Genomic DNA, 22406 nt, shown 5'->3' on the forward strand with positions numbered 1-22406 from the left:
AAATGAAATTAAAAAGGTACAAATCTATAAGTATAATAATACTGATTTCTGTCTGTAGATGAGAAAAAATATTATTGGGGAAATTTATCATGGGACATGATTTTTTAAGTTTTAGTCTGTTAGTCTGTGCGTTTGTTCTGCCACTTAACACGCAATGCTTCCAGAATTCGGCAGAAAGTGCGGAACGGAGTGTCACTAGGTTACCCTGCTATATACGGGATACAGCGTGAAGTTAATTTGATTTGATTTTGATTTGATCAGAATTCATGTACAAAAACTAATTTTACGTAGTTCTTTTTACACTCCTACGAAACTGTCATACTTCGTGGAGAAGGTACAATGAGCAAGTTTTTACGCTCTTCACGTAATGGTTTATAAATATACATTTCAATAAATTTATATATCTTATATTAAAATGCATTATTAAATTTATCTGCCCGGACTTAACTTGTCATATTTCATTTCAATCTGTACCTTTTTCACGGACAGCTGACATAAGTGCCATCCTATAAAATGTAGAATTGTAGATGTGTATTCGCAAAAACTAGTTTTGTTAACGCTCACAAATTTCAAAAAGCCTCCGAAAAAAATACAAACTTAAAATTTGGCGGTTCTAATATGGCGCGAAAGTGTCCATTTTGTCAGCAATCTTCGTAAAATGACGTCCGTGATTGGTTGTTATGCGCGTTGTCGTCCAACCACGCGCCAGACACACATTCGAGCGAATCACGAGAGTCAATCAATGTACTCATAACATCACGGGCCCGCGGGCGGCCATATTGGATATATTTAAAAAATTAAGCCCTCCCATTGGTCGGTAACGAGACGTCATTCCGATCTTTTGACGGCGTTGCGCAAATTGTGATTTTTGACTCTCACTCGCGGCTGCCATGTTTTTTTTCATGTGGGGTGTGTGTGTGTAGAAACTATCATGATCATTTCCCCATATAAACTACTAAGGGTGAGTATCAAAATATTAGCATAGATTTTATCTCATCCACGCGGAAGTGCATCGCGCAACATCAGTGAAAGTGTATCATGTAATCTTGTCATATTCTTGTGAAATTGTATCGCACCGTTTCTAACTCGTAAGTTCTCAACGATTGTGTCAACACAGATACCTACGGATTTAGAGTTGGTTCAATATTTCCTTGTTGATGCGTGATAGTATACTAGTGGCGGCTCTAAAAAAGCATGGCGCGCGTGTATTTCACCCTTGTCCGGGTGACGTTTGTTTGGCGCCATCGACCCATTTAGCGCGGAGGGGCGGGTATGGATTTCCAAGATATTCTTTCATCTTTGTGCCCTTGCAAGTCATAGTGATTATTGTAACAAAACAACACGTGACATCATAGTAAATATAAACGTTTTATGTTGCAGAAGTAAGGGGTGCACTAAGTGCGTCATTCATCTACAGCTAGTGACAATGAGCAAAATTTACTAAACTAAAGAGCAATCCAGACAAGAAACAAAACACTAGCAAAAAAAATAGGCCAAAGAATTAACGATGTATTAGTACGCTGATATCCTGAGGATCGATATTATCACACGGCACCTGGCGAATGAAAAATGGACACTCGATTTTTGATCACGATGTTTGTGTTTGATAGCGACAGATATTATCTCGGACAGGATGCGTAAACATAAGAGAGGGAGCCAGGCCTTTGCCTGCTGGCCTGCCACGTCGAGAGAACTGCATTTAACTCCGCGCTCCTTTTGATACCTGCACACACTACACAGGTGAGCCTCCTAAATGTATTAATTATTAAAGTCATCACTATCACTCATCTGTTATCAGGTGTACAATGCTAAAACTTTGCATGACTATATGGTTTTAGTATATGAAGGTGCACTCAATTTATTTTAGATTTATGTAATTTTTTTAATGCACTGGCTAAAGTATTTCAAATTTTATTACATCATTTGTGCTTATGGTTTTCGTGTGGGTATTCAGACACAATTTGTAATGATTCAATGTGCAATCATTAATATAAGTGAATATGACTTCATATGTGCAGTACATACTGCCAACATTGTGTACTTTTGGAGGATATAAGCTTAGAAAATCAATCAATCAATATAATTCAGAACAACATAGGCATATTTACTAGTTTCTATACACTAATGTAAACAAATAATAGAATTTAGGTTACTAAACTATCTTCAATGTTAGCTTTTACTTACAGTTGCTAGGGTAAATATAGATACAGGTAACATATTTGATCAATACTTTTTTTTATTTTTATGGCTTGTACACGGAATATATATAATAAAATTGGTTATTGAGGACATGTATCAGTGTAATAGAAGTCAAAACAACATATATTAAACTTTTTGTTGGTTTGTCTTTGCGTTTGTGCACACTAATTTCAGAAATGGATTAATTGATTTAAACTTAATTTTGACTATTGTATTTTGGCAAACCTTCCTTAACATTTAATGCAATTTATTTAAATTACTTTGTAAAAAAAATTATAATATTAAATTTTTTTTTTTATTAATTGAACTATATCCTATTCACAAAGGCATGAGATAGAAGGTAAATTTATCAAAAGAAGATTTGTATAAGTCACAATTGATAGAACATACTATGATATATTCAGTAAAAAAAATATGTATTTATGGATTTAAATAATATTGTTGAACAATATCTATAAAACTAATAGTTAATAATTACTATGATTTAAATTTTTCGATATCATCTATAATGAAATAATTTGTATAATTATATTTTCTAATTTTATAAAATTTTACATGTACTATGTGGAGTTTAATAAAATGCTAAGTGAAAGAAATAAATATAATAATCAAAAAGATGTTTTTATATTAAAAACCAGGGACATTATAAAAATGTAATTTCAAATCTAAAAATATTCACCCCATTTAACAGTATCATAAATACTATAAATGGATTTTCTTAATTTTAATTAAAAATATTTATTTAAATATTTTGTGACATGTAAAAACACCCAAAAGCCAACTGGTTCTCAAACTTGCATGCATGCATGCATTTTAAATTAAAAAGTAATTAAATATTTTTATTATATAAAAATAAACTACTATAATAAATAGAATATGCAGAGTCAGCTTAGCTGATCGAATCTGCTATGAAGAGGTACTAGCGAGGATGTCACAGTGAGAATTTTACATTTTACACATTTTACACTAAAATGTGAGACATTTTACACATTTTACACTAAAATGTGAGACATTTTACACTAAAATTGTGATGTTTTGTCATCGGTCAGATTATATCCGCCATTTTTACTATCGGTCAACCTGTTGATAAGACTTGTAATGCCATTGTTACTTTTGTTATTTTTATTAAGTTTCTTGTTTCGTTTAGTGTAAAGGTGTTTTCTGATTATTTTGATTTTGTTATATTGATTTTTTTACATTTTAAAACATGAGGATTTCCTCACGTTCCTGGACCAAATTAAATAGAAATTAAAAAACTGCATAAAAGTTTTAGAAACAGTATTTTATTGTTAACATTTTGTCTCATGCCAAAATGAATAGGGTAGAGTGTGTTTTTAGTAAACTTATTTACAAAAAAGAATTAAAAATAATCATTAGCATCCATAATTTGATTTTTTTAAATATTTATTTAAAAATACATAATATAGTTACCCAGATGATAATGGAAGTCATTATCAAATTAAATATTAAGAATTTACTGCTAGTGTCTAATGACATGACAATGTTAGTTAAAAATCATTATAGAACATTATGCTAATTACATATTTCACGTAATACATGAAAAACAACAATTAATTTATTATTTTGTCTGCTGCAAAGAGGATATGCAGTGCCCAATTGTACAGGAAAGGAACCGTTACCGTGGGAATGTTAAAATGAAGACATTTAACAATTTAAAGAGTTGCAAAAAGGTCGGTTTCAGTATATAGCATAGCACTGTTACTTATTAAGAAACCTATTTTATTTATATATATTATATATAATATGTTGTCTTTGATGAGCACATGTATTTTTCATTTCCTTTTGGTTTGCATACTTCCTCCTTTTGTCTCATTGTTTGTACCGCTTGTAATAATTTATTTCTATTGATTGTTCTCATTTATATTGCCTCCCATTGAAGCTGTTTCATCAACCATGTATTTATATAACCTTCATTAGGTGTTTTATATTTTTTTGGCTCATATATATTTTTTTGGTTTTGTTGCATTACCCTACCTTCACATGGACGCGCGGCGACGCGCGGTATGCCCGGTGCGGGGATTGAGATTGTAACAAATCAATGTTGTTGTTTACATGACCGCGGGTCGCCGCGCGGCGAGATAAGATCTATTATTTTGTGTAGACCTGTTCAGTCGACCCGCGCGTCCATGTGAACGTAGGGTTACTTCAATTCGATATGTAATGTTTTATTATTTTGTTAAATTTATTTATTTATTGTTTTCAGGAGTCTAATCTGGACAACATTGTTGATCAGCTGTGCACGAGACTTCAAGACATTAAAGACCAAGAAAGCGCGTCAATAATAGGCATGCCCACGTGTTCTTTGGAACAAACAGAGGCTGTGCGACGATATTACGCTGCGTTTCCGGCGCTTAAAAAAGGAAGAGAGTCGCCGTTGCAGTACTATTTGCCACCGCCGGCCTGGTGTCGAAAAACCGATACGAAGGTCAAGATGCAAAGCGAACTGTCAATGCCGAAAGATTGGAATTCTAAAAACAAGAAGTACACCTCGGGCAAGGAGCGCCGCAACTCGTACCACGGACATAAGAAGAATAGGAAACGCCACAACAGCTACGGCAGATCTATGGAGTGCAAGGAGAACCTACCCGAGTGGATGACCCACGAGGGACAATGGGACATGGAGACGCAGGACCCCGTCAAGGAGTTCATCCGCGCCATCGCCCTGGACGAGGGCTACGGCACCTGCGAGAACACGCTGGCCGACGACCCGCGCCCCGCGGCGCGCGTTCCAGATTGGGCCGACTGCGTGCAGCGCGCGCGCGAACCCTCGCCCCTTGACCGCAACCTCTATGCGCAGTTCGAGGCCAAGTTCGACCGCAGCATCGAGGCGCTCTGGGCCAAGGACCAGAATACGCCCGACGACGACTACCAGGACCTGCCCATCGACTTCCAGGACCTGCTCTCCTCTCCCTCGGATCACCTGTTCGCCGACCCGGCCGCCGAGAAATGCAGCATCATCTCGCTCACAGAAAGCATATGGTCCGTGGAGGCGCCCGAGTCCCCCGGCCTGCACGACCGCTTCCGCCCGCTCCACATCGACGACGCGCCGCGCCCGCGCGATCCGCACCCGCTCGCGCTCTACGACGGCGACGGCGACGACCTCTACGACGCGCTGTCCTCCGTCGCGCACACCATGCGCTCCTACACCGCCATCAACCACAGCCGCGATCGCAGCGGATTCGCGGAGGTGCCGCCGCGCCGCCATCCGCCCGCGCCGACCGCCCCGCCCCTCGTGCCCGTCGTCCCGCCCCCGCCCGCGCCCACCGAGCGTGAAGACCTGCTCACGGCCGCACGCACGCACTTTCGGCCCATCCGGCGCGAGGGCGCGGAGCCGGCTCGCTACAAGGACGGCGACACGTTCGACATCCGCGGCGACCTGGACACTGTGGCCTTCCAGCGCAGCGAGTCGGGTGGCCTGTACCTCGGCTCACCGCCGCAGCGCTACCTGGAGTATCGTGGCGCGCGCACCATTGACTACACGCGCCTCAACCTCACGCCGGCGCAGCGCTGCCCCGACCTCGACGATCCCGCCTTCCGCCTGCGCTTCCCGCTGCGCCAGTGCGACGCCGCCGCGCAGACCACGCCGCCAGCGCCTACCTGCGCAGAGTGCGGCGGCCGCGCCAAAAAGATGCGCCCCTCAGCCCTCGTGCACTCCATCTGGGGCGAACCCTGCGAGTGCGCGCCCGTGCCCGCCCGCGCTCGCGCGCCTACCATTGCGCCTCCCGCGCGCGACGACGAGCTGACGCGCGAGTGGGAGGAGCTGCTGCAGGACATCAGCGCAGCGCACCTGCGCTACGCGAGTGAGGCGGCGGAAGGGACGGAAGGCGCGGAGGGGGATCGCAAGCGGCGGCACAGCGCGGCGCTGCGCTGCGCGGCGCCCGGCGCGGCGTGCTCGCACCCGCACGCGCGCTTTCTGCACTGCGCGGGTGCGTTGGACCGGCCGCTGACGCGCTAGGAGCACCGCCCGCCACCACCGCGAGCTACTGAGAGGTTCCGTTAACAGAGTACGGTCGGTCGCCTGCGCTGTCCCGCACGCCGCGACTCGTCGGCTGACGTTTTGTCTAAGTTTTAGACGAATATTTCGTACCTGTAGTGCCTTGTCCGTTTTGATGTTTTCGATTAAACTAAACCTTGGCTTGACTGACAATGTTCCCACGGGAATGCTCTAGGTTAACCAGAATCGACATAGATCACTCGGTAGCGGACACTAGTGTGTCGCTTCAGATTCGTTTACATCGGGTGCAATAATACAATTTAAAGATAATTTCGAGCATCAAGTAGGTCCGCAAAGGCCATCCCGGCACGATGTTCACCGGACATCTACATTTGTAATAAAACGATCACATGAAGAAAATATAATACGATACTTACAAAGGAAGCTTTGGCCTTACAGAGTTGTTAATTATGAAACCACAATTTCAGTGCGTGAATATCGTGTCAAGGCGGTCTCTGTCGGTTGTTTCTTCGATCGAACGACTATATAACGTTCACTGTATATATAGCCTGTCTATCTTATTTAAAATGTCCGTTCTCCTGTTTCCATCTAACTCGTAGGCAGGAGAGCGGGCTCAATGTAAAATCGCAAAATAAATCGATAGCCATGGCGAATCGCGACTAGCAATAATAATAGATTATATATATATATATATAAAAATAACCTTTGATGAATGGAATTGTCGTGGACTTGTGGTACATAAAGGCTATATAAGTGCTAACATATCGATTTGTAGAGGGGATGTATTTAAAAGATAATTTTAGTTCAATGTTTTCTTTTTTTAGCGATTTTATATTGATGTAGGAACGTTTGGTGGAATACTGATGTTTATACATTGTAATGAAAATTTATATAATGGGGTTTTTTTTCAGAATGATATTTTTTATTGATTTTGTATTGTACCATCCACCTCTCGGCCAGTTTATTTGTATATGGAGTGGTATATTGGTAATTTGTAATCATGAAATTTTATTGAGCAACAGTAATCCACTTAGCGTTTAGGACGATTCTAATATAATTCTTACAATAATATCGTCCCAAGTTGTTTAAACAATTTGTTAATATAAAACTAGTTAACAGGTATTTTATTTTTGTTAGTTTTTTTTATTTCGTTATTTTCTGGCAGTCAAAATTTTCATTAAAAAAATTATATGGTAGAAAAAAAATGTTTTCCGTTACTATAAATTTTGGGTAACATCGGTTGGGGGACATCTCTATTTCGAAAGAATCGATAATCGAATCCGCCGCGCGTCGATTCCGTCGATATCCGTTTACGTCGAGTATCGATTCTGTCGGCGATGTCTCGATATAATATTAGTGTTCGTTGTTAGGAGACAGTGGATTGTTTTAATGGTTTGTCCAGTCTTAAGTTTTATACGCGGCGATTTTATTGAATGGCCGCATAAATAAAATGGCGGGTCGTTTAGATGTCGGCCGCCATATTGTAATGTGTAAAGTTTTCTACGATGTTGGACAATGATTTAGGGGACTCAAGGCCCCATAGTGCGTTACGTGGTGGTCTTTAATAGTTATGTCCGCTATACTTTCAAATTTCTTCAATACATTTTCTCCAAATACACTTTTTGAATGGAATGAAAGAAATGAAGTCGTCTATTTTTTTTACACAAATATATTGATAAGGGCCAACTTTTTGTTGAATTTTTATCGTTTTTATTTATTTCGTATTTTTTTTATTATATTCTAATTTTGAAACGTTGAAAGTAAAATGCTTTTGAAGAAAATTGGAAGCTTATAGCAAAAATGTAATATAATTTACAGCCCCCAATATGAATTTGAATTAAAGTTCATAAAGGTGTAACTGTTATTATATAGTTTATGTAAAGCATAAGAAGTGTATATGTTATATTTTATATTATTTTTAATAGGGTCCTAGTGTTTTTTTCGCGTGTATAGAGAGAAATGCTTACGTTTATTTTATAAAATGGCAACATCGGTTCTCTATACGGGACACCTAGTATTATCGTTTATTTATTTCATTTTAATGCCTTCCCTAGTTACACATTGTCACTGTATTTTTTTTCAAATCTTTGCTATTTTATGTCGTGTTTATTATTATTATTGTTCTTATATATTATATTTATCATTTCTGTAGTGTGATTTAATTCTGTTTGTAATAACTGAAAATATAAAAAAAAGAACAAAAAAATATTGTCATTGCAGAACTTGCAATTGGTATTGCTATTGTATATATTTAATATATCGTGAAATTAACCTATAAGCAATTTCAGTTCCAATGAATGTATTATTTTATATGTCGTGTCGGGAATTTAATCAAGGTTATATAAAGAAAAATTATGTAAATAATATTTTTATTAATATGTTATATCAATTTTTCTTTGTACAATCTGCAATGTGTGTAGGGTTAACATGAAAAAAAAAATAAGAAATCATGAATTTATTTTTTTCTGGCGCGACAAATGTTATGTACTTCTACAACGGAATCATTAGCAAGTTCGATATTTTTAATCTCATCAAACTAAAATAATTCATTTCATTTTGTATTGTGTAATTTTCATCGCAGCCTTCATTTTGTTCCGTCATAGATCATATTATATTGTACTTATTTCATTAACGATATTCGCTAAAGAATACTTGGAAAAATCAGAAAATACAAAAAAATAAAAAAAATGTAATAATTAGTCAAGTATGCATATAATATTATGTTTGATTAGATATTAATCTAATATAATGTGCCTATGCACTTGATTGTGTCCGCGACATCAGGACGAGCGACGACACCGTCGATACTACGGGAGCCTGCGATCGCCTCACGGGGACGAGGAAATCGGGTCTGCAAACTCCCACGCCAGCGATATTACTGTTAAAACCTATTATTTCTCAGTAATTTCACTGACGGCACTTATCGCCTCTAGGTTTTGTAATGGTTAGATTTGTATGACTTGTACTCGTATTAATAGCGCTAACAGTTGTATAATCACGACGGCTTCAATCGGATCGCTGTAACTATGAGCTTCATGATTGTACAATTGATTTGTTCTAGTAATATGGTGTTAGAGGGGAGGCGATGTCATAAGTCCCTGTTTGTATTTAAGCCACTGTGTAACAGTAAGTGGTGGTTGAGCTTTTTTCAATAATTCGATTTGTAAAATTCCACATCAGCAGATTTTGTATCAAATTGAGATTGAGATGAGAGTGTTTCTCTATTCGTAATTTTTCGGACACGTCGCTAATCAGCACACGATTAAAATAAAATCAAAAATACCAAAAAAAATACATGTAGATAGTTGAAAAAGTTTAAATTGCTCTCGTCTCAAGAACAAGTCGGCTTGTAACCGATCGCCGGCCTGGCCTCGGTTACGTGCATATTTGTTTCCGTTCATATCAATGTATAGTTTAATTTCTTTTCGGAAATCTAATTAGAGAAAATATCTTGTAAGCCGGGGTAGTGGCAGTCAAGGGATTTCACATTTTTATTGTTTGCCAAGTGCGTGCGGGGTCGCATCCACCTGACCGGCACTCTGTATTTGGCACAGTTTCTGATTTAAATAATAAGTAGATTTAGTATAGACGTTGGATTCATAAATTGGAGTTTTTAGATGTAATCGTTTGTCAGTCGGTTAGAAGTGGTTATCCCTGATAATAGTTACCATTTTCGTTACGTTAGGTTGTGCTCACTACTCTGGTACTTGCCACCTGTGGGAAGATAATAAAAATAAACAAACCAAATTTTGTTATTTTATTTCATACAACCCGAGCTCCTGTAATAATCATTTTGATATTAAAGCATATAAATAAGAACAAAATACAATACAATATAAATTTAAAATGTATGATGACAAATAGGGAATTTTAAGACCAAAAAAATCGAGCCTTTATGAATTATGTAGAATAACAATAAAAATAGTGGGCGAAGTCGCCACTGTTCAGTCGGTGGTAGAGGGATCGTGCGTCCTTGTCGTGCGCACGCGCAAGAACGAGAGGGCGCTATACAAAAACCAAAGTTTACACTTTCATCCATTGAAATGCACGCGGTGCTTCAAGCGAGCCACGCCGGTCCGTCTCTAAATAAGCGGCTTATCAAAATAACCGAACTGATTGTGATATATTGTGGTTGTCAGTGAAATATTGAACTGTTCGTGCCGGTTACACTAAAATATTTATTTTCTCTTCTGTTAAAAGGTAGGCTTTGTTTTTAATTTATACCGAAAAATATATAGTAACGCATTAATTTACGTTTTGAAATACATAACCTTTTTAAAATTAAGACGTATTCGTATTGGATATTTTTATTTTGCGATTAATAAAATTAAATATTTTTTTATAATTATACGAAGTAACGGTAGCAATAAATAAGCAGAAAAGTCAGCTGCTTAAGATAAGATCTAGGTTTATAGCGGGGTAGCAGTTCAAAGCTCCAGCATGTGTTACGGCTGAAGTACAACGAAAGCTGTGTGAAAGTATGTAATACATTACTGTCTTCCGATAGAGAAAATAAACAGGTACATTCGACAAGTACTTTGAATCGAACAACTGTAACTCGATAGTCGAATAGTTAGTATTAACGTTATAAAAACTAGAATTAGACAAGCACTTTTAGAGCCTGAATGAGGACGATATAATTGAGTTCTGTAATAGCGTTAAATCTATAAAACAACCGTTAAAGAAATTATCTCGTCTTTTGAAGTTGTGAGCATAAACTCGTGTCATAAAACAAGATGACTTACTCGAATCAATGGATTTATAACTTCAGTAAGAATTAAACGTTCTCTTTTCAAAAAATATTTAGTTCATTATTTTCATTGTTGCTTTTACATTGCAGTATAGAGGTTTTATTATTGATTTCCTATAAAAAAATGTTCAACATTGATTTATAAAATTAAAGTTTTTCCCTCTTGAAATAATTTTTGTTTCAATGCAACTGCTTAGAGAATTTAAATTGTGGTAATATTGGTGAACAGATTTATTAAATATAATAATTAATATTAAATGATTATTACAAGAAATATTTTTTGAAAATATAATCATTAAAATATCTTTACACATTTTTAACATCCAAAGATTAGATTATGTTTTGCTGAATATTGAGAAGCCTTTGCTTTGGAAGAACTTTTTTTAAAACTAATTATTGTCATTTTTTTAATTATAAAATTAATTAGACATCTTTTTAAGGGTTAATAATTACGCTTTACATGATTAAAACCAAATTAAGTCAATACTTATCAAATTAGTCGATGGCTATGTGTATCAAAATTCCATGAATAGGCAAGTACGTTACAATTTTTTTTATTTGAATGTTCAATTAGAATCTTGTTTGTAGTTTTGTTTTTAAGCCATTGAAACTTCAGTTTCTATATTGTCTGCAAATCAATCTTTTATTTCTATGTTCAATATATTAAGTCGAATGCCTCTTTCCCTCTATTGTACGTCAGTTGGAGGGTCGAGCAGTCGTCACACGTGCAGGACAGACCTAGATAGGAGCGTCTATACAAACTGGTTGAATGTTCAAATAAAACAACTATTTCTTTACAATGTTACACCTACATTTCTTATTCATATATTGATTTTTTTTTGGTGAACTTGGAGAATTTACTTTAGGGGTTTGAATATTTGTGGTAGCATTTTGTTAGCAATTTACGTAAGCGACCGTTTTTAATATACTAAATTTAAGTTCCCATATATTACACGGTATGTCTGTAAATATGAGGAGCACGTTGAGTAGCGTTTCAAGAAGTTAAAGAAGACGAAGAACAGAAGAAAAATGTATAAAAATATATTTGACATAAAAAATCCTTTAATAATGATATAAGTACCTTAAAGGCCTGTGTTCAGCAGTGGGCGGCAAAACGCTTATAGTTATGATGATGGTGATGGAATAAGAAGATTTACTAAATGAAAAACATTTTACGAGGTAGGCGTCAACTAATTCAGGATATTATAATCCGGTATTAATTTTCGGTTTGTAAGTAGTTGACGTAAATTTAACGGCGTAACCTAACACTGTAGTCGTCTGAAAAAACTTGCCATTTGAGCGAATGTTTTAGACATTCCCTCGATTGCTAGAGGAACTCATTGCCCATTGTGTGCAGTCAAGCGTATTTGAACTTCGCCACGACGACGCGACGGCGCCACTAATTAGATTTTTTACAATGTGTCATACTATGATCCATAATAATGTTGAAGATACTTCTTAATATAATAAAACAATAGCAGTTATAATATTATTAAAAATTTGACTCTCTTTGGAAACCTCTTTGGAAGACTCGTACTAAATCGATCTAGCCACGTAATAAGCTATAGAGAGAAGCAAAATATTCAACGTAGAGTTCAAATAAAATGATTTTTTTTACCTTTACACAGTATCTTGCAAATGTGCAAGGTTGGCAGAGGGATCCTAGTGTTGCATTTTAAGTGGCGTGACCCAACGCTACACTTACATTGTTACCAGAGTCAGATAATTAAAATAATTGATTTCCCCTAATCAGAATCGAACCTACTAGAAATCACTTATAATTTGTTTCAAAAAACTTATTTCACATTCAAATGAAGATAGATACGTATGAGGTACAGGAAATGCAAACAAGCGTGTATTTATCGATTTTATCGTGTACTATTATGTAAGTAGTCCACTTTATATTCAACTTGCCTAACGGATTGCATGTCGGAGTCGGTGTCGATGCATTATTCAATATTTTTGTATCATTAAAATAATGTTTAACGTGTCTATCATCGCAATATTACGGCGTTTTCATATTTATTATTATATTTATTGTATGCCGGCATGATGGTTGTGTTATTGACTTGTTAAGAAACTTTTTTGTCTTCTTAGTTAGTTTTAAAATGTTTAGTGTTTTTTTGTAATACTTATATGTAAACTTGACATTAAGAATGTGTGTAGGTATAACGCTACAAAGAAATTTTATTAAATTTTAAATTTTAAAAATTTTATTAAATTTTAAAATTTAATTAGTTATAGGCAGAAATTTAATAAATACACACATAATATATCTTAGTAGGCGCTTAGGTGCACAAGCATGTGACTTTAAACGCGATAGAATGTGGGGTCGATTTCCACTCGAAGAAATTAAATATTTTAATGGTTTTGCTCTGGTGTAGAGGCAAAGCGTGGCGTTAACTCATCACGCAGTGCAGTGCCTGCACAATTGGGCGGAATGTTGGGGACTGGAGTGTCTTATCACTACGCTCCCTCTGCCTACCTTGCTACATGTAGCTAAAAAATAATTGTATAGCATTTAGGAACGAATAGTCAACGACATAGGAACATTGTACGCCTCACGAGATATCAAATTTATATATAAAATACTCAAATTCATACTTTTACGGCAAACAATTAAGTATTATTATTTGCGTTAATCTGTTTACCTTGTACAAATTGTAGACTGCAGTTGGTAAGTAAGTACTTATTGCGAAATGTGTGATATCATATTACAAACGGCAATGCAGTTTCAAATGATTTATGCTCTTATAAAATTATGCTTTAGTGACTTTGTTTCATATTCAATTTAGCTATTTTTTTGTTAACAAACCTCTAATTGTTGAATCTTAGAAATTATTGTTTTTTCTTTAGATTCACACTTTATTTTATACTCAAACGCGGTTTTGCTCTCTTCAGTTTTTTTTATATTATAGCATTTATATATTTTTTCTTAAAAAACATCCTATATTCTTTCTAATATCTCTAAGAATATGTGCACGTTTCATGATAATCGGTTGACTAGATTTGATGTAAAAGCGTAACAAACAAACTTACATTCATAATTATAATATTAGTATGATATATACTTAGTAAACAGTAAACGATTTAAAAATAAAAAAAATGGTAATTATGTCATGCTGAATTTTAATGAATTTTATATTTTCATCACTAGATTGTGTTGAATTAATAAAATATTTATATGCAATAAGAATTATTTGAATAATATAACCTCCTTTTTTATTTTCACGCTTCTTGATCATTTTTTGTTTTTGGGCGGCGAAAGTCACAACTTTGACCCATTAGACCGAATTAAATATCATCGTACCTATAATTTAAATTAAATAATATATAACTTTCGTAATGCAGCAGCGCAACGACTGACTAAACGTGATGATTTTGGGTTCGATTCCTGAGGGAACGAATTATTTTCATACCTCGCTATTACATTCGTCTACCCTGTTATATGCAACTCCCAACTCCCAACTATCATCCAATATATTATAATAACACTTGTAAACTATACATATAGTAGGCATTTAAATAATCTAAATTTCAATAAAAGCTCTTTTAAGTTAAATAATTTCTTAATAAAATTAAAAAGAAAAACAAAAAAGAATAAACAGAAATAAAACAAAACATGACTTATTAGTGCGCTCAGATCCCGCGATAGCCGAACGTGCGCCCACACGCAGTATATAATTATCCGCCATTGTGCACACTGCGCTATAAACATCACAGTGCATAGGCAACTTGATATTAAAAAAATGTTTAGGTTTTAGATGTTTCTTTTTTGTATAAAGATAGAAGATAATATTTCTATTTTTACTTTTATATATTTGTTCCTTTCCTTTACATATATGTGCACAGAGAAATAATTATTATTCTCTATATTTTATTCATTTTAGATGTATTGCGCATTACTTTGCGGAACCCAACGCCGCAATTTGTCCAATAGACACCTGAGAATCACCAAAAGATTTCAAATATATTTTTAAAAATTCGGTTTGAACCTAGTACTATCATCTTCAATTCGTCTTCGACGCGCCTTAATTACATCATGAACACATATTAATATATTAGTTACTTAGTTAGTTTTTACTATTTTTTAATAATATCCGTTTAACGTTCTATCCTTGCATGAGCAAGGCTAGATTTTCAGATTTTATACGTTTCTACAGCGTCTATTAAGACATCCGTAATTTTAACCTCGGCGTGTCCTTTTTAGTCGAAATATATAAAGAAAATGTTTTACTGCAAAATCATTGTTTACTAATAATACTAATTGATTTGTAATCAATCAAATTTATCTAATGAACTTGTTTATATTTAGCTTCATTTTTCATATTTTTGATATCCTGATGACTGAGAAACAAAGTGTTTTGGTTTCTTGATTGCAACTTGATTTCGTGCTCGCCTAATGTCAAGCAATCTGTTACAAATAATAAAATATAAAACATTATCTGTTTTAGTAATGAAAAGGTTGAAATTTGTATTTATTATCTTCGTACAGGAAAAAACTAAAATAATGTTAATACAAATATTAGGTGAAAACCTAAGTTACTTATAAAATTCATGGGTTTTTATATATTACTGATCTTAAATAACCTTTTATCTATAGTTACTAGCACTATTAATTATCTGCTTGACTTGACTTTTAATCAAAATTTTCCTTTACAATCATTTTTTACTGTGACGTCATGGAACATATTTTTTTGTAACAATCTATTATTATAGATAAAAATAGATCTACTTTAGCGATTTGCCGCCCAATCGTTTGAAATAATCGTAGTTTTTTAAGATACACATCAATATTTCTAATTTCATTAGCGTTTTTACGCCCACCATTGCCTAAAACCGATGCCGATAAAAACTAAATGTCATGAGGATGACAAAAACGACGAGAGACTATTGAACGGCTATCCACTTTGGTCGGCATCTGAGGATAGATTCTTTGTTCGTTTCATCATTTATTTTTATTTTTACATCCGCTGTGAATAGAAGGTCTTAAGTGTTCGTGTTTTAGGTATTAGTTAGTCCTTTTGAAGATCTCCTTTCACTTTAGGATTAGGTTATGTCATGAAGGTAAGTTATGGATGTTAGAGAAATCGCTCTAGAAATTAAAGTAACGGAACAGCTGAGCCCGATGATTACAGCCGATGTAACTATTATGTCATTGTTCAAACTTCAAAGTATCTACTTTAATCTTCTTTGTAATGAAAACAAAATTAAAATTATTGAGATTGGTGTAGGGAATATCGGACTTCACAATTAATTTAGTTTCCACTTAAGTAAAGTCTGATATAGGTACTTTTTTCATAAATTGTCCATATTAGTATTCTAAATTTTTTTTTTCATTCCTGTACGATACTATAGAAGGACTTTCCCGATATACCTACATATTTCGCCATTTCTCTATTTTTACTGGATTTGCATACTTATAACATATTTGTGTATAAACTTCAAATTTCTTTCAACTCACTTGTAAGTGTAGCCATACATGGTTATAATATCCTCTTATTGTCCATTTAACGGAAACATATATCGTTACCTATACGACTCTACGAACCAATCATATAAAATTTAATAGAATCACCGCCATTATGCGAAACGATCGAAATTGTCTAATTTCAGAGGCATTTTCATATTCAACTAGTTCCTTATATGCGTTGGAATTGTTTTAATATCTTCCTTATTTGGTTCGTGATATAAAGTCGCATATCAAATGCCATGTTTGAACAGGTCACGGCTCCGAACGAGACGACTAAGTTTGAAATGCAAGCGGACCTTTGAACATGACCGCCAGTTTCTCAGAAACGTGAAATATTTATAGATCACGGTGCTCCCAAAACGGAGAGTTCCACAAATTATTGAAAAATATTCGAAGGAATGTGACGCCGCTATGTCATAGTTAGAACCAAAGTAAGTAAGACATATTACCTACTAGCGATCTACTCGCGGCTTCGCCCGCTTTAACATATTGCCATATTCCAATTTTCGTGTATAGGCTATTATTCAATACTTATATTATATTCAATACTTTTTGCGTAAAAGTCAAGACATATGTACATCTTTCCTCACAAACTTTCACATTTATAATATTAGTAGGATTACAACGTTATCAAATTAAGTAAATATTTTTTATTTGTTAAAAAATACAGACAAATTTATAACAATTAAATGAGTTTTTATAGATAGTTAGCTATATGATAATGGCTCCTAAATTCGATGCAGAGCTCGAGCTTCGAGCGCCGAGCACCGGTGCTAGAAATAAAAACAAATTCTATTGTGCGGTGTGCCACGGATGTTAGTCGTTGAGGCGATTTTATCATATACTAAGATTAAATGTATATTCGGGTTATCCTTCATGCTAATTAAAAGTGATTGCTGAAATAAGTGATAGTTGCGGGTTTAAAATTAGGGTTATATGTTATATTTTTAGCTTCACGTGTGAGTGGGAACATGTGAACCTAGTGTTAAGACATTTCGTTCTTATTAAAACTTCCGTTGCCCTCTTTCACTGTGACAGTTAGACAGACACAACTGATCTACTAAAACAGAAAAAATATTTGTGAATCCCTCTACAACAGACATGATTTCATGTTTTTTGCCGATTTTATAGATAATAGTATAGAATCATTCGTGTGTGAGTTCAACTCGCATTTAGTTAATTTTTTATAGCCGTAAACTTCTATCGAAAACGCCACAAGAAATAACTAGATATGTTTAAACAGAGCAGTTACCTCGCATTTCGATACGACAATAATTCAGAAAGCTCATTAATTTTTCCAATAGCATATTTCAAGCTGGCCACCTTAAGATAATCGGTACGGACTCAGGGATGAGTCACGACGCGATGGTTGTATACGTTACGGTCTTTGTCAAACCGCTTACGGTACCTTCGCCTTAAATGGCATCGAATATGAATTCTATCGTGATGTAACGTTGGTACTATTGTTTGTTATTTTGTAAGAGATTATGTGTGACGGTGTTTTTTTGTATATTATTTATAGGTTCCTTTTTTTATGTTGGCAGTACTCATATATTAGGTAAATGCAAAATTTCTTTTCAAAAAGAAAATAATGTGATATTTGTAATTTTACTTTCCTAGAACTTAATTTCAATTCAACATGTCCCCCCGGGGTAATGTTTATATTTAAATAACTTTTATTTTCCCGCTCTGGTAGACAGTACACTATATAATATTTCGAAAATAGGTGAATAGTCTTAACGTATGCTCGAAGCTTATAATAGTAATTTAACATATTTATTTATCTATATTATGATATTTTTTTCATAAAATATTAAATTATATTCGGAATTAATGTACAAAATAAGGAAAAATATTTGCTATTTAATAAAAAATCAGAATATTTGTTTTTAATACTTGTAAATGTTAATGAATGTTGTAACACAGTTTCATTTAAGCTTTCACCAGATTGAGGAAGTGATGAGCATTTGATAATGTAGTTAAAGTGAATTAATTTTTAAGCGGTTAAATCTTATAAGACCAGAAAAAACACTGCTAGAAAGTGGAAAGCGAATTGTCGAAAAATTATAACATTGTATTTTTAATATAGTATACTCAAATTAATTTTGTTAAAGAAGAGTTACATTTAGAAAACCATACACCATAGAGAAGGCCACATATTCCGAAAAGTAAAGCTTAGTTAGTTCTTACTTTTTTTACTCTGATTACTTACTATTATGAAGATTTAATTAAATTGAAGGTAATTAGTAAGCAAGCAACGACCCAATGTGATAACTCCTAATGCTATGATTGTTGGTTAGAGTCGCTCTTAAGGAGAACTATAAAATATTTATAATCTCCTATGCGGTAAGACAGAGCGTTGTTATTATGCCATTCAACATGAAATTACAATAAAAGGCTTAATAAACAATTTACATATTATTTTTAATAGTAGTAGTTTAAGTTCTAAATATGTAAAAGAGAGCATTGTCCATCGGTAAACCATTTAAATGCTTTGGCGGAGTAGATGTAAGTGTTTTATATTTGTTTATTTGAGAAAATAAATAAAAAAAAGGCAGACAGAATAAATATATCTAAATAGTCCCAAAGCTTCACAAAAAATAAAACACTTTTATTCAATGCGATTTACATTCTTAAGAGGATTCCAACTCCATTACATTTAATAAGTTTAAACCATTATATCCTTTACTAAATCAAATACAATTAGAGTTAAGCACAACATAAAACATAAATACAGAAAAGTTAAAAAGCACTTTCCAAGTAATACGTAGCTCTCGTGGTATATCCTCAAACACGAGTCATGAAGCAATTGGCGGTTTTTTAAATCTTTTTTTATCTATTACTGCAGTCCGCCATTATTAATCCTCTTATAAAAACCGTCGGGCAGTGATTGCGAGGGCGTCGATCTATGGATATAGATTTGATAGGCTAGGGTTACTATTTGTTTGTTTTATTGTTTTGTTAGTCTAGTGGTTAGATACTCTAACTTTCAAGGTTTTCGCAGGATCGCGTTATTGTGATGAACTTGATCTAATTTTATTTGGGTTTCTATTTATTTATTTAAATATTCTTGTAATATACAAACACATTTATTCTTTTTTTTAGAAAATATGTATAAAAAAATCTGTCCTAAGTGTGGAATAACACTAAAAATGTAAAAATATATTTATTATACTCGAAATAGCTGGTAGTGAAAAAAAGTATAAGGAATTTTAAAAAATATTGCAATTTATGTTATAAAATATTTTTCTTATTCTAAAATATAATATTAATTTACACCACAGCTAAAAACAATATACAATTCACAGTTATTATGGCGATAATATTCACAATACGTTAAATAATCCAAATTTATTTAGCACAAATTTAAAATTGAAGACAACCCTAATTATAAAGGATATTTATTGATTTTTCACATACGTACTTACTAACCACATATTGATATTAAATTAATATTAGTAAGAGATACGTCTCCATATTTTTATTGGTTTTATTATGGTTTTTAACACTTCACAATGGTAGTATCAATTAACATGGATGTAGAGAATTTTATTATTTTATTATTAAACGTTTAAGATTACAATACGTACTTGCGTAGAATATTACTTAAAATTTCTTTTTTTATATCTTTGTTTATAAAGTTTTAACGGTATATGGTTTCTTTGATTTTATACTCATATAAAATTTTTACTTTGGACACTTAAGGCGGGCCTGCTTGGTGCTATTATTTATATTACCTATTACTTAAGTCGCCCTCCTCGAGCCTTAGGGACCTATATTTATATTATTATGTATTTAGAAACCTACTATTTATTGAAACAAAATGAAACTGGGTTCTATAATGTTAAGGATTGAGCAGGCAAATGAAATCTGAATAAATTGTTTTTACGTTTTGTAATTGTTTCTACGTACTCTACTATCCACAATATTCGTTAGAAGTAATATGAAAGTTAAAAATTTCCCCATTCTGGAGTTAACATAGGGATTTTTTATAAATAACTATAAAACAGACATTTGAAGTAAATATTAAGCTATTTAGCTTACAGTAAATACGTACAATGTATAAAACTATTCAATTATACACATTATAGTATACAACCGTTATTTTAACGAACTATTTCCGTTAGATCATTAATATTCAGCAACACGTTATTAGTAACAACATAATAATATTGCGTAAACAATTAAATTATTATATTTCTGAAATAGGTATCCTAGAATACGGTGGTATCGTAGCACAGGATGTAATTACGTCTGGCTGATAGGCGATCGGCCATCTTGCAATCTTACTAATATATTGTTTGAAAGATAAATGTATTTAATGACTCTAGGTCTGGAGGAGTTCTTAATTAACGTTGTAGGTGGTGCTGTTGTGTGCCTGGTTGTATTGAGGTTAAGCTGTAATGTGGAAATGTCAACAGTGTCAAGTGGTTTTATTTTTTTTTTAATTTTTTAAATATTTTGGACACTTGGCGATTTACTTAAGACTTTTGAGAGAAGAAACATATATTTTAAAATGTTTCTTCGATATAATAAATATATATAAACCCATATATATCAGAACTCATCCTCTAATCATTCAAAAAGCAATTCTGGACAAGAATAAGAGGTTAATAAACTATAATATCAACGGAAAGGGCACTGTTCCTCCAGAGCGGCTATGAGAATCACCCTTTTAATTTTTCCCGTGGAAACGTATCGTTGATGATAGACAGGAAATCGATGCGATTGTTAGTAATTGTAGAATGCACTGAGCGCCTTGTATCTGGGAATAGAAATAATAGGGCATAACATGAAGAAAAACTGCAACTGCGCTGTTATACTAAGTACCTATAAGTTTAAAAATTATGTAGTAGATTTATCCGTAACTATTAATTGGTGTTAAATTTTGAAATGTACTATTATTATTAATAAGTTATAATAAAATTGTTCGCGATATAACAAATTAATATATATCTTATGAAAAATGTTTGATCCGGAAAATCATAGATAAGATTTTATAATGTAATTTAAAAAGTACAGTGATGATATGCTATAGTGATGCATATGGAACTTAGTGAGATTTGAGGCCGCGACACTTGCAAAAAGGTCCGCTTTGTAGAAAGGGTAGTTTCTATTATGTTCCGTCGAAATTCTTATACGTTTGTTTCAAGAAATTTACGTAGTAAGATTATTGCTTGTAAGTGTCTCTAAAACAAGTTGATAATGGAGAGCAGGATAACATATCTCTATCCTATCCCTTATGATTTAGTAGATGCGTGAGAATAAAAAAATATATAATAACAACAAACAAACCTACAGGCAAGTGGTAGTTATATAGTAATAAATTAAATATATTACTCGGCACAAGTGACACTTAGAAGAGATGCGATAGATAAGCTGTTATCGTCTTCGGATCGGAACAGAGTGTAAGACCCCCCTCGACGGCATTGGAGATGCGGGTCTCTTTACACCGTGCCTCGATAAAAGAGGATATAAAAAAATAAATGAGAAATAACTTTAGGTTTAAAATGGGTAGATTTATTGTTAAAAGTCGTATAAAAGTATGTCAATATGTTATGGATATAGTATTTTAAAGTTTTTGTGTAAAAATTTGGTAATAATGATCCATTTTATAAATCTATTTTATTGCTCAAAATAGGACATAATAATTTTAATGTCTGACATTTTTTTCTTGATCACTATGTAAGTAAATGAAAAAATACGTTCCTTTACCGAATAATTAACGTGAGAACCTGCAACCTACGCGACACAAAAGTAATTGAAAAGGCGTTATAGGCACGACAGCGCAAATCAAACTCGTCGAATTGAATTCGTGCTCGACTAATTGAAAAGAATTGAGAATTTTACAGTACTAACCAATATTGGTTTATATTACAAGCTTGTAGGGTAAAGTTAAATTAAAAATGTATGTTTATCTTCACGCTGTATCCTGTAGGTACACAGCAGGTTAGGCAGAGGGAACCTGGGAACCTAATGTTAAGACACTCCGTTCCACATTACAACAT

General features: G+C 34.1%; 2 protein-coding genes across 6 annotated transcripts in view; both read left to right on the forward strand.

Annotated features, from left to right (window-relative positions):
* Positions 1 to 801: 801 nt before the first annotated feature.
* Positions 802 to 9922, forward strand: LOC146529163 (uncharacterized). Of its 3 annotated transcripts, none has more exons than XM_085201627.1 (4): positions 802 to 961; positions 1381 to 1740; positions 3799 to 3890; positions 4424 to 9922. In XM_085201627.1, the coding sequence occupies exons 3-4, from the start codon at positions 3804 to 3806 to the stop codon at positions 6173 to 6175; spliced, it is 1839 nt and encodes a 612-aa protein (XP_085057753.1). In that variant the 5' UTR covers positions 802 to 961; positions 1381 to 1740; positions 3799 to 3803; the 3' UTR covers positions 6176 to 9922. The 3 variants fall into 3 exon arrangements, with proteins under 3 accessions (XP_085057753.1, XP_085057755.1, XP_085057754.1); XM_085201628.1 differs by lacking the exon at positions 802 to 961 and adding an exon at positions 1031 to 1270; XM_085201629.1 differs by lacking the exon at positions 3799 to 3890.
* Positions 9923 to 10194: 272 nt separating this feature from the next.
* Positions 10195 to 22406, forward strand: part of LOC146529164 (uncharacterized) — a 90234-nt gene continuing 78022 nt past the window's right edge. For 2 of the 3 annotated variants that reach the window (XM_085201630.1, XM_085201631.1), the window contains exon 1: positions 10195 to 10375. The gene's annotated coding sequence lies outside the window, so the exon portion shown is untranslated. The remainder of the gene's footprint in view (positions 10376 to 22406) is intronic. The other variant, XM_085201632.1, reaches the window with a different exon arrangement.

Source organism: Heliconius melpomene, chromosome 18, assembly GCF_056956725.1.
Source record: "Heliconius melpomene rosina isolate 202511_hmr_F chromosome 18, ASM5695672v1, whole genome shotgun sequence".
NCBI lineage: Eukaryota > Metazoa > Arthropoda > Insecta > Lepidoptera > Nymphalidae > Heliconius > Heliconius melpomene.

Excerpts from the sequence above, each read along its gene's own strand:
- LOC146529163 (XM_085201627.1), top strand. The coding sequence starts at position 3,804 with ATGCAGTGCCCAATTGTACAGGAAAGGAACCGTTACCGTGGGAATGTT. Across the intron at positions 3,891-4,423 it reads ATTTAAAGAGTTGCAAAAAG|GAGTCTAATCTGGACAACAT; the intron begins GTCGGTTTCAGT and ends TATTGTTTTCAG.